This window comes from Convolutriloba macropyga, chromosome 1 (assembly GCF_964194025.1).
Source record: "Convolutriloba macropyga chromosome 1, txConMacr16.3, whole genome shotgun sequence".
NCBI lineage: Eukaryota > Metazoa > Xenacoelomorpha > Acoela > Convolutidae > Convolutriloba > Convolutriloba macropyga.
In genome coordinates this window covers 36,810,676-36,823,456 of record NC_134468.1, presented here as the reverse complement: position 1 = coordinate 36,823,456, position 12,781 = coordinate 36,810,676, and the positions used below count along the sequence as shown (strand labels likewise).

Below are 12,781 nucleotides of genomic sequence, written 5' to 3'. Positions count from 1 at the left end.
AAAGTCAATTTCAAAGTGAGGAAGTCATTTTTGAGAGTGAGGTAAGTCACGTGTAACCAAAAATTTATTCACGCGAATGAACAAAAAAAAACTCGCTCCATTAATAGCGAAAAATGACGTCACGCACGCACTTCAGTTGAAATTGCATGAACAAACAGCAGATTTGAAGTGCTTCTGACGTCATATGGTCGAAACAAAAATCGCAAAATAAAAAACCAAGAGATGGCCAATAAAAACCCCAGCTATTGCTCTGCGGCTATTAAAAACGCCCTGGCAATTTTCCAAGAAGCAAAATTTACAAAGCTACTGCCACAAAAATTTGAAGACTCGCTATCGCTTGAAAACAATCATCGGCTCTATCCTCCAACTGAATTTCTTTTGATTAGTACTGATCTGAATTTTGATTAGGCTCTTAAAGAACAGTTCTCAAAATCTTCTGCAACGAAAAAATTTGCTAATCAGCATAAAAAGTTAACAAACACACTTAGTTTAAAGGACCTGCCCCATTATTGAGCAGGTGCAGCTAAAATAGTGCAATCAGTTGCAATATATAAAGCACAGCAAGCAGAGTGTCAGAAAACAGCCGCCATCGTGCAAACATCAAAAACCATGAGAAAATAGCCGCAAAATAGCTCAACTGATCTATATTCTCAAAAATAAAGTAAAAGAAACAGACAAAAATTTCACTCTCAACTCTCAAATAACCTTCACTTAGAGTGACAGACACACACACACGCGCGCACACACACACACATTCTCTCTCTCACACACACGCACACACACAGACACGCACGCACGCACACACAAATTTGACCTTATCTCTTTTAATTAAAGAAAATTCAATTTCAGAGTGAGGAAGTAAGGAAGTCATTTTGAGAGTGAGGTAAGTGACCAAAAACATAATCAAGCGAATGAGCAGAAAACTCGCTCCATTGAGAGCGAAAAATGATGTCAATTCAGTTGAAATCCCAATGACGAATGAATGAAAATTACATTTTGATTGATGGTGACGTCATGTGGTCGTAACGAATATCTTGACGAAATAAAAAAAAAACATTTTCATTGACTAAACCAAAAACTAGACCTAGACCGGGCAGTAAATTGATTGGGAAAACCACTTAGAAAAAATCCTATCAAAAATTGGTAAAAAGATTGTAAAGTTGCCGCATGTGAACAAGAAGTCACAACCGAGAAAGCGAATTTTTGTTTGAGCAACGTTTTCTAACTCTACTTTGATTTTGAAAATTTTTAAAATGTCACAAAATCACTCGGTTTTTTTTTGCTTCTTTTCCTGTTTTGGCCTGAGCAAATTCACTTCTCAAAATTAACTCTAAAAATTATGAAATTGTGTAAACGGATCTAAAAAAATACAGCATCCCAAAATCATTCAAATTCTTTGAATTGTAAAAAATCAAGAGACGGCCAATAAGAGACCCAGCTATCGCTTTGCGGCTATTAAAACAGATAGAATCCAGACCACAAGATTAACATCGAGAGAACTGCTCTCAAGCAATTGGCGTCGTCTGTAGCCTGCTGCGGATTAGGGAGTCCAGCTTAAGCTTAATTTAATTGATCGCTTGAGGTGGACGAGGTGTGTAAGCGTGCAGGGTAGAATGAGGTCGGGGGTACAAACGGGTGAGTGGGGGCGAGTTTGATGGTGGTGGCAGTTTGATGGTAGGGGGAGGTGAGTGGGGTTGTCACTGGTCATGCAATAACAACCGCCTTTCACAACATGAATTCATGTGTCCCTAATATTTTCGGTTAATCGCACAATAAGAGAATAGTAAGCCGCAAGGCTCTAACTTATCATGTTTTCCAGGACTAAATTGTCAGACGGCAAAAATTATCAGAAGAGAATTCGATAGCACAAAAAATGTCATAAAAGGCCAGAGGGACTAATGTAATTGCTAAATTTCGCTTGAGAGCACTTAACTAAGAATTTCGGTCAATGTCAATAAAAAATAATATTGGACTCGCTAAACTCCTCGAAAATTAAAATCAAATAAATAAAATATTTATTTGAAACAATTAGTCCTTGAGTTGAAAATCTGTTGACAAAATTCCGAAATGTGAATGAAATATTTATCATAAGAAAAGATTTGAGATCAGTCAATATTGTGACCAAATCGCCTTATGTTTAAAAATCTCTCTGAAAGCACAAAAAACTGTTCAATGAGAGAGCCCACACTAAACAGAATAAACAAAAGGGGCTAAAATAAAACCATTTAAAAATAGCTGGCAGATTATCAATAATAGCTGCAATAATTTCGTTGACCTATAGTCTCAAAAACCAATAAAAAAGTAGACCGAGGAAAAAACCGGGATGTATCAATTTGCGATAGACTTAAGTCTTGTTTTTAGAGGGGGCCCCGGACAAAACTTCAATTAAATTGAGGAACTCATTTGACCTTAAAACCTCAAATGAGGTCAGTCAAGTGTCCACTTGCATGAACAAAAAAAAATCGTTTTGCAACGTGAAAAATGAGGTGACTCAAGCACGACGATATAAAAAGCAAACAGAACACGTTATTGCAGCTATTACATTTCAATTAGTTACTTATATATTACAAGTATATAACATAGCCGGCAGATTGCCGGAATAGCTGCGAAAGAATAGACCTGTGTGCCATATAATAGAGATAGAAACAGATACAGATCTAAATTGAAAAAAAAAATCGACGCCGATCAAAACAACTAGGTAAAAAACATTCAGCGATAAATTAATAAAGGTTGTTAAAATTCAGTCCGCAGACGCCTCTTATTAGGGACCGTTATTACACATATGAGTTCCTTTGACCTTAAACAAATTCAAATTAAACTTAAGTTTTAAAGTGCAAAAGTCATTTTATTGAGTGAGGTAAGTCACTTGTGATCAAAATCTAATCACGCAAAAAACCTTTGCTAAAGCGAGTGAGAAATGACGTCACGCGCGCAAATGCCGCTAGTGAGAGGAAGAAGTCATCCAGAAAATTTGACTTTTTCAGCTTTGCTGTGTGAACAAATGTAAAACGAAAAAAGAGCGTCAGACGACGAAACAAAAAAAAAAAACCAAGAGCACCGCAATATAGCTACGCTCAGCTTACAGCTTCGCAGCTATAAAAAAGACAAAGTTTCCTAGCCGAATTCAGATTAGAAGATTGCCCGGACCATACTGTGTTAGCAAAAATGAAAACATTAATCCCTTTAATCCTGAATTCAAAAAAAGCTTTATACCAATGAAATTTTAGTCCGTTGACAACTAAGCATGAGAAAACCGCCTATTCATTTTGCATAAACGCAATAAAAGAAAACCGGTATCAAAATAGATAAAGCAGCCTAAAAATCCACAAAAAGGTGATAAACCTCCAAATTAGAATGCAATTTATTTGAATTACTCCAAAACAGGTAAGCGCAAAAGGTAGAGCATATTGGAATCTTTTAAGCAAAAAAAAATAGCTTAAAAATCAAAACCATACTAACTTCGGAAGAATTGCTCTCAAACAACAGGCCAGTAACAAATCATGGGGTGTAGCCTTATGGTTGCAAAAAAAAATCCCCATCAAAGGATTTGCGAAACCACGACTTCACGGATAGCAGTCTGCTATTTTTTACCAGTAAGCTTTCAGGGCTTTGAAAGCACCTCGCTTTCATTATTTCAAGACTTAATTTCTGAGTGAGAGCAATTTAAATGAGGCAAAAATCAGGTCAAGCGTGAAGTTGTCACTCGAGAAGTCAAATTAAAAAGATATTCTAGAACAAAAGCACTCCGTTCAAGAGCAATTCAAAAGCAGCACGTGAACAAAATTTTTGCTGGCTGGTTTAGTGACGACTTCATTCACACCTCTATGTTATACGTTGTCTCGTAAAACAAGAATACGTTGTATTCATTCGCTCCACTCTTCAAATTTGTTCAGCAGCAAAAAAATCTATTTTTTCATGCTTTCATTTCCTCTTTCAATTTTCCTCCAAACTTGATTTGAGAAAAATTCCTCGAATACTCCCAATCGGGTTGTAAAAGTCAAAGATCACTATAACCTATCCGAGTCGTAAAAAAGACAGCGCCCCATTACAATTCAAACTCTTCGCTTTCTAAAAAGAAGTGCGCCTAAATTGCCGTTTGAGTAGCTGACGGTGTGTATTAGCGAGGAAATTCGATAGCACCGTTTATTATGAACAGTACATATTCTGTGTTCACAAGGCCAACCTTCCCTTCAGTGACTTCTGAGATGTACTGGAACGGTTGAAGAGCTCTGACTCTGGAAGCGGCTAAGCAGTTAGCACTTGATACTGAGCACACAGCCTGGGCTCCACTGAATACAAGGTCCTTCGGAGCTTCAGAGATATCGGGGGTCTTCGGGACTGCATCTTTACCAGACGCTTGACCACCTTTCTTGCCATCTTTACCGCCCTTAAATGGTTTAATCCGGTCTTTATCATGTGACTATTAGAATTGTTACAAGCTGCTGATAGCGAAAACTTAAGAGACAGAACTGATGATACCAGCCGTTAAACTAACCAGAAGTCACTTGTTCACTCAGAAGCACGCTACGCTTACGCATAGATTGCGTGACCCGGTGTAAGTCACAGAAATTCTGGCATCAGGCCCAAACAGCTTAGCAGTTCGAGCTGTTAGACAGAATTTTGAAGCGACTTGAACAGAGTCATGTAACCATTTTGAAACACGCTGTCAAAGTTAACTCCTAGCATTGAATACAGAAATTTGTGCATCTTAAAATCTGTCTTTGCCGGCGATTTAAACTAGCATGTGCGTGTTTCAAGAAAAACTATCCAGCAGATAGCAGCAGTTAGAGGCAGAATAAAGAAACTGTTACCTTTCCCTAAACAAAAAATGATAGACCTGAATAAATAGATTGTAGTTCGGCGTCATTGACTTTCCATGCCTCCTTCTTTTTACATGGGAGGCCTTTAAATTTAATCAAAATTCCTGAATAAAATTCTGTAAAATGTTTAAAAAATATACGGAAGCAAAGCTTCCATGAAAACACGAGAACTACTGCAAAATTTAAACGTGCCTTAGTATCTTTATTTTTGACAGGGGTTATAGCTCCACCCCCTGGTGACATTTCATCCAGTTGTGAGGAGGAGTCTCCTTGTGAGGAAGCAGCTTCCTGGCGTCGCGAAGAATCAATCCCACTATCTTGCTCCTGAATTTCCTTCAAGGTCACACTGAAAAACAAATCATCCACGCTGAACTGGCAGTTAACTAGGGTACACCGCTCAATGACACCAGAGAACATAAATTATGTGATGAGATATCAGTGGTAATCTATTGTGGTGAATAATTTAGATCAAGTTGAATGATGAGAAGTAGTAGTCTTATTAACATAACGCTTGTAAATTACCTGGCAGCAAATGACGTTCATAGCCTGCGTAATCATCGTCACTTCAACTATGAGGCTTATTGACAAATACCAAAAATGATGAATAGCTAAATCTGCACCGTTATAACCCCTTCTGTTAATGCATGAATATAAATGCTAGATGTTCAAGACTGTATACTATTCGTAATAACTCTGAACTGCTTTCAAAATCGAAGTAGGTAAAAGCGCAAATATATTGCATCAGGCGAAATTTCCCCGAAGAGGTGGTACAATTTCGCATGTATAATTTAGATGATGACATCAAAAAATATTTTTGATAACATGATTTATGACTCTACTGATGTGTAGGTTAACCGATTTGGCACCGCAGGTTGTTCCTTCCTCGGAGTACCCGAAGCCATTTTTAAATTCCCGGCGATACTATTAGCAACCAGAGAAGACCCCAAGGATATCCCGGTTCCCAGGCCTACAGCTCCCAAAGCAGCAGCCGCGGCTACCAAGTTGCTTCCGGCATTCGACGAATTTACAGATTGGTTCATGGCTCTACTCTTCAAGGAAGCATCCTTTCCCATACCAGTAGAACCAGCCAAAACAGAGGAGTTAATCAGAGCTACCTCTTTGGCGATTTCCAGGTTTGCAAGCGTTCTGGTGAACAAATGAATATCAGTAATTTTTGTCGGCACAATGACAACAATTTCTATCAGGGAAATAGATGAGACTAAATCAAAAATAACCGAATAACGTAGGACGATGTGCGGCAGGCCCTTAAACGACAGGCGGCGCTTGATCCTACTGTATCATACTCAAGAAGAAGGGGTTTTATTGTAGCCTCCGTCGGCAGGGTGGGGGCGTAAGCAACCTCAAGATATTAGTGCTTATTATAGACCACAAAATGAATTTAAAGGAAACAATGAAACCAACATCGGCGCATTTTCCATGTGACTTTTATCAGCTACCAGCCACCAATTGTCAGAGCTTCTTAAAATGGTAAGTGAATAAGAAATCACACAAAATTAAAAGTCACGGACGCAGAATTCAATCCAGAAGTCAAAACCGCCAGTCCAAAATTTGCATCAGCATAGCCGAAAAACTGCCAGAAATAGCTGCCTGGATATGTACAATCAAGATACGATGAAAAGAAAGCGGCCGAAGAAAAGCCACAGAAATAAAGACAGGAATTGCTGTGATATCTCTTCTAATTGATTTAGACTGATGTATTTAATGAAAACCGTCCTCAAAAAATATTCATTTAGAGTGAGAAGATACCAATGTTTTTCCTTGATCGCTATAAAAGTAGGCCAAATTCAATTCAAGAGAGAAAGAGAGAAAAAGAGAGAGGAAAGGTTATTTTGATTGAAAACGAGGTATGTCACGTGTGACCAAAAAATTCAAGTAAAATACATAGCAGGACAAGTTTGAAATATACTTCGACGAAAAAAAACTCGATCTAGAGATGACCAAGAACTGATTTGACAAACATTTGCCAAATTAACCCCATAAAAGTCAAATTGCCACCCGAAAAAAAGCGAATTTTGGTTCAAAGACAGTTTTCTCGCTCTACTTCAAAGTAAGAATGGAAAAAACCTTCACATTTTTGCTCCCATGTTCACTCAACTTCCAATCTCAGTGTAGACGAAATCACCACCCTAATTTGATTTCAAAATCATCGAATTGTGTAAACAGTTTTTTAAAAAAGACAGCTCCCCAATATAATTCATTTTAATTTAATTGTAAAAATAAAGACATCAAAGGTTACGCAAGCAATTAAACTGAACAATAGCATGAATTCATAAAAACTGATCGAAGTTACCGAGACGAAAAAAAAACATGTCGTAGGAAGTTGATAAATTAAGGAACGAAGACCTAAGAATTCTGGAAACGACTCGAACTGTCAGCACTTCCAAACAACATCGCCAGCTAAAAAACGGCCAGCAAACTTAAAAAAGACACGTTCTGAAACCCACGAAATAAGGTTTGAAGTGGCAACGTTATGTCAAATATTCGTTACAATTTATAGAGCAACAAACCAAGACTACAATATCATTGACAAATGTAATAACAAAAAAATCACGGTTAGAAACAAGAAAACCAGATGACAATTTAAAACAAAGCAGGCAAATTAAAAAAATTATCTGCGATAGCTTAATATATCTCAGCCTCAAAACGATAATGAAAAACAACTGACCAAAAGTTGTCTGCCTTTCATTAATTGCTGAGATAATACATTTTCAATAACAATATGTATAACTTATTGCTGCATCTATTAGCTGCTCTCAAATAGCCTTCAATTAGAGTGACAGACAATCACTCCGTATCTTGTCCGTATGTACGTTAACTGAAATGAGGAAGTAATTATAGAAGTGACCAAAAAATATTCACACAAATGGACAACAAAACTAACTTGACTCATGCCCTCAATTCACTTAAACTTGCATGATTGAATAAGCAAAAAGATTTTAAGCGAGAGAAACTTCAAATGACGTCAAGCCCGTAATTCTCTTCAGCTTGCATGAATTAATGAGCAAAAAGAACATTTAAAGTGAGAAAGACATCAATTGGTCGTAACAAGAATCTTGATGACGAAATAAAAAAACAGCAGGACAAGTCCTAAGTTAGAAACCAACGAATTAAACAACATAGCCGGCAGACTGCCAGAAAATGGCCGCAAAAGTTTCGTGTATCTGAAGTCTAAAAGACAGACCAAAAAAATTAATCTTTTCATTAAAGGCTGAGATGTTAAATTTTGATTAAGAATCTGTATAAAATATTGCTGCCTCTATTAGCTGCTCAAATTAATTTCATTTAGAGGAAAAGACATTCACTTGACCTCATCTCTTTGAATTGAAGTTAAAAGTCAATTCCAAAGTTAGTATATTTGCGAGGGAGGTAAGTCACATGTGACCAAAAACTTAATCACGCGACTGAGCAAAAAAACTCGCTCCACTATGCCTGATAAATAACGTCACGCACGCACTTCAGTGGAAATTGAATGACAGAATGAACAAAAAGCAAATTTGAAGCGATTATGACGTCATATGTTTGTAACAAAAATCTAGATGAAATTAAAAAAAAACCAAGCGAAGGCCAAGAATAGCCCTAGCTATCGCTGTGCAGCTAATTAAAATGAAAATGTCAATGTCAGACTCCGTAGAAAGACAAAAATAAAAGTGAGCATAGCTTATACTAATACAAACAAAAAATTAAACAGAAAATTATGAACTCATATAAACTTTGAAAAGATCCTTCGATGTTATTTAAGTCATTGAAACCATTAACAGATATCAAGTAAAAGTTTAAATAACAAAAAGTAACACGGCAAAAACAACTCAAGGACAACAAAGGGAAATCGGAGACACTCGAATCGCATCGATCCCTTTGACAATAAGCGGCATAAAAACAGTTAATTTACACAGTATCAAAACATCCACTCTTTCGACCATAAAACAACTCTTTTTTGAGAGCCCAGAAAATGCAGGCAAAAAAATGCAGTCATTAATTGAATGAAGTCAAACAAGACAGAACCACTCATTAAACTCAATGTGGTCTCGTGTAGACAAACCATGAGATCTGTCAATAGTGAAAATGAGAATAGAATCCAAATTAATTAACGAGCGCGTTCAAAACCCCTGCTAAATTGATCAATGGTCTCAAGTGCAAAATACTAAGAACTAGTGAGTGTTTTATTTTGTATAAGTAAGAAAATCTATGACACTTGTCATTACTGAGGCTAAGTAGCAGGCGAGCAACATAAACAATTAGCATGCAAAACAAAGACAAATCACTTCTCGATGCTTAATAATTGTCAAATCCAGTAAAAACTACTACAATTAAAAACTTTAAACTTAATTTAGCCTCACTAAAGAGCCCAGACCTTTTACTAACTCAGCGACAACAAAAACTACATACATGCAAAACTCAAAAACCACTGATATATTCTTTTAAAAAAAATTGTGACAAAGTCATTAAAAACGATATGCTAGAAATAAGAACATCCATCAAAACTAATTATTCCCACTACAAAGACTCTGAGGACTTGTCAATAACGAGACAAAATCAGGGGACAACACAAATAACTATAAACATGGGGAACAATCAAATTTTTGTAAACTAGAAGAGTAAGTAGAAATTAAGTGGTTAAGAAGGCTAGATGTGAATTGAAAGCAATAAATAGCTCCCATTCTACATTAGAGAGTCAGTGAGACATGCCATTAATGATACTAACTGATAGGACAACCGGAACTCAGAAAATTGATAAGCTTAAAAATTCACTAGTATTTTTTCAAAACAAGTTGCCACAAAGTAGTTATAACCTTTTAGATATAATTTGAAGGTAATACTAGAAAACCGTTCAAACATACCCGGCATATTTCCGGAAAATAGCCGCCGTTGATTCCAATAAGCATGATTGGGATTGAACGAATAGAAAATATTGAAAAAAAAAGATTTTTGTACAAAATATTTTTTAAGTCCGATTTATGTTTATGGCATTTCGTAGTTGAACATACTTCTGGTTCTTAGAGAGAGGCTACAGGGGCTACTATCAACACCAATAAATATTAGAGGTGGTAACTAAGACTTGTAGGAACGACGTTCAAATAGCGGGCATCTAAAATTGGGCTTTATGGGTTTATCCCGTGTCTATTTCTGACTTCAATTTTTTATACCGACTCTGTTCATTTTGAATTGCTTTGCTTAGCAACTGATGTTCAAATTCACTTTTAGCAGAATGAGAGAAGAGAGAAACTAGCTTAGAGAAGTCAAAAAGATTTCACGCAAAATGTCGAAAAAGCGGCAAAATGGTAAAGCGAAAAAAAGTTTGACGAAGTAAAAAAAAATACGAGCGCAATAATAACCGGCTGAGAAGAGGGCGGCTATTAATAACTAGACTAAGTGTCAGTAAAACAGAGATAACAAAAAGGATAAAACTAAGAAAATAACTGATATTTTTCTGAACACAGTTAAATGAGATTCGCAACAACGTTTGATATGAGGTGAACCAAAAAAATCTTCAATTATTCCTCATGAGATTTTCTATTAATGATACCAAGCAACCGAACATAAAACTACAATACTGGGTGAAACAAAAAAAAAATCACAGATAATCTTAAACTAGTGAAAACATTTACATGTCAATTAAAACAATTAAATAGCTTTAGCTTTTTAAGGCATCACTCAATAAACAACCAAGATCAGCCATTAATGAGACTAAAATACAAGACAACAAAAAGAACTAAGAAACGAGCAAAACTGCTGATTTATTGAAGCAAATAGTATCTAAGTCAGAATACTAACTGCCCCTTGATGCATCAAAAAAACAATTTTGTGTTATAAGAACACACGTATGACCTGATGAAACATTAGATAAGGAGGCTCGTCAATGTGCGTTCGCACATTAAGTTCCGACCCCGCTCATCTACATTTTTCACTTAATTGTCTGCCAAATGAGGAAGAGATAAAAAAAATTAACGTATCAACAAATCGTTCAATAAACTACTAAAGGAATAGAACAATCTACTCTAGAGGGTTTATGAGACCTGTGGCTACCATATTATGACTACCAGAAAAGACGGCAATAAAAATCAAATAGTTACAAATATAAATTACGACCAAAATTCCTTGTCCATTTTTTGAAAACCACTAATAAACAAATCAAAATGGCACCAGATAAAAATTATACTCGGAAGGTTAATCGGCACTTTTTTGGAACAAAATATGGGACTTTTCCTCAATTCGACTTGGCAACAAGTCGACTAGACATAAGCAAAAGGGGCAAAGTTTATTAAAACATTGCTTTTTTTTAAAAAAAAGAATTAAATTCGAACTGATTAGAAACATTTTGCATCAAAGGAAATCACTAAGAGAGTCTTTTATACCTCAATAGAGAGCAACTGAGGCCTTTCATTATCCAGGATATGTCATACGACTACAAAAAAACGACAAGTACAGGCAAAAACTAAAATTTTGCACGAATAATGCACGAAAACGATGGCCCCTCAATCAATTAAATATTAAGCTGATCACTAAAAACAAAAAAAATCTCCGTTTGCCTTCTTTAAAGGCAGCAAAATTTGTAAATCAAATGACGCCCATTATTGTGATAATGTGAAAAAAGAACAAAAACCTACAAAAAAGGGGCAAATATGCAAAAATCACGAAAACTGGTTTTATGAAAACTGGTTGTTCCAAGAAGACCATTTGAGGAAAATACAACCGTTATGAAGAGCAAATTGTATTTCTATAGATAAATGATGTGGATTGTATATAGAAATGCTTAGCTACATTTTAACAGAAATAAAATTGGCAGATCTCAAAAATCTATTTTTTTTATTAAAAACAATTATTCTCAAAATTCACAGCCAACAAAAGCTTTCGATGAAAAGAGTAGACAGTTTGTCTTGCAACTAATCGGAAAATTAATTGCGACTGTTATTAATGAGACTAAACCATAAGACTATAAAATAACATTAATTACAAGCTGAACTAAAATTCAAACAACTTTACGAAACCAGTTTTGAAGCCATTAAATTTATAAGATATTTACTGCGAGAATACAACATCTTCATTTGGGTCTCCTTTGACCCCCATCTTTTTGTAAAACGCCTATCACAAAATGACAACAAAAAGAACAACAAAAATTGAAAAGTATCTAAACTTCACAAAATTCTTATGAAACAAATTCTCTAAGCCCTGAAGACATTATTTAAAACCTTTAAACAACAGAAAAATTACTGATTGATCCAACAAAACATTAAAAAGAGCTATAAATAATGAGGCTAATTTACAAAAATGATACAACATTGTAAAATACGAAGAAAACGCTAATCAGAACAAAAAGGCATAAGTTGAAGAAAACAATTACTCTTTTTTTAGAAATTTAATTCGAAAGTCAAAACAACCATTAGCTATTTACCGGTATCAGTTATTTCAGAGTTCATTTGCTTATCTATAGTTGGCCACTGAGACCTTTAATTACACAATATTTGGCATATGACAACAAAAATTAACAAATAAAGGGCAAAAATAAAAAACTGCCAATCTCTGCAAGAGATCGGTGTCGCAGCCCTTCAAACCATATGTTATGAAAACAAAAAGATGTTCAGTTTCAAATGTTGTAGAGTTTTTTTTCAGTTAGATTGTAAAATAATGTTACAATTTACAAGAGAAACAAAAACAACAGCAAAAATGGGAAATTATGCACAAAAATCAGAAAATTTTGTATGAAAACTCGTAGTAACAAAAGCAAGAAAATCTTCTGTTAAAACAATCGACCACAAAATTAGTTTGTCTTCTATATGGAGGAGAGATCGACCTGTAATTACTTAGAATAAACAAAATGTTGACTAAAAAATTATAAAACAAAATGACAAGTTCAAAAAATCACAGAAATTTCCCTAAAACAAATGCATTCAATAACATGAGAGACATAAGGTAACAACCGAATGCATAGAAAAGGTCAACTT

At 35.4% G+C, this 12,781-nt stretch overlaps 1 protein-coding gene across 3 annotated transcripts in view; it reads right to left on the bottom strand.

Annotated features, from left to right (window-relative positions):
• Window positions 1-12,781, bottom strand: part of LOC142338343 (enolase 4-like) — a 165,007-nt gene that overhangs the window by 124,027 nt on the left and 28,199 nt on the right. For all 3 annotated transcript variants that reach the window (XM_075388055.1, XM_075388063.1, XM_075388071.1), the window contains exons 4-5: window positions 5,013-5,166; window positions 4,184-4,387 (exon numbers count right to left, since the gene is read on the bottom strand). In XM_075388055.1, the coding sequence (XP_075244170.1) occupies window positions 4,184-4,387; window positions 5,013-5,166 (358 nt within the window). The remainder of the gene's footprint in view (window positions 1-4,183; window positions 4,388-5,012; window positions 5,167-12,781) is intronic.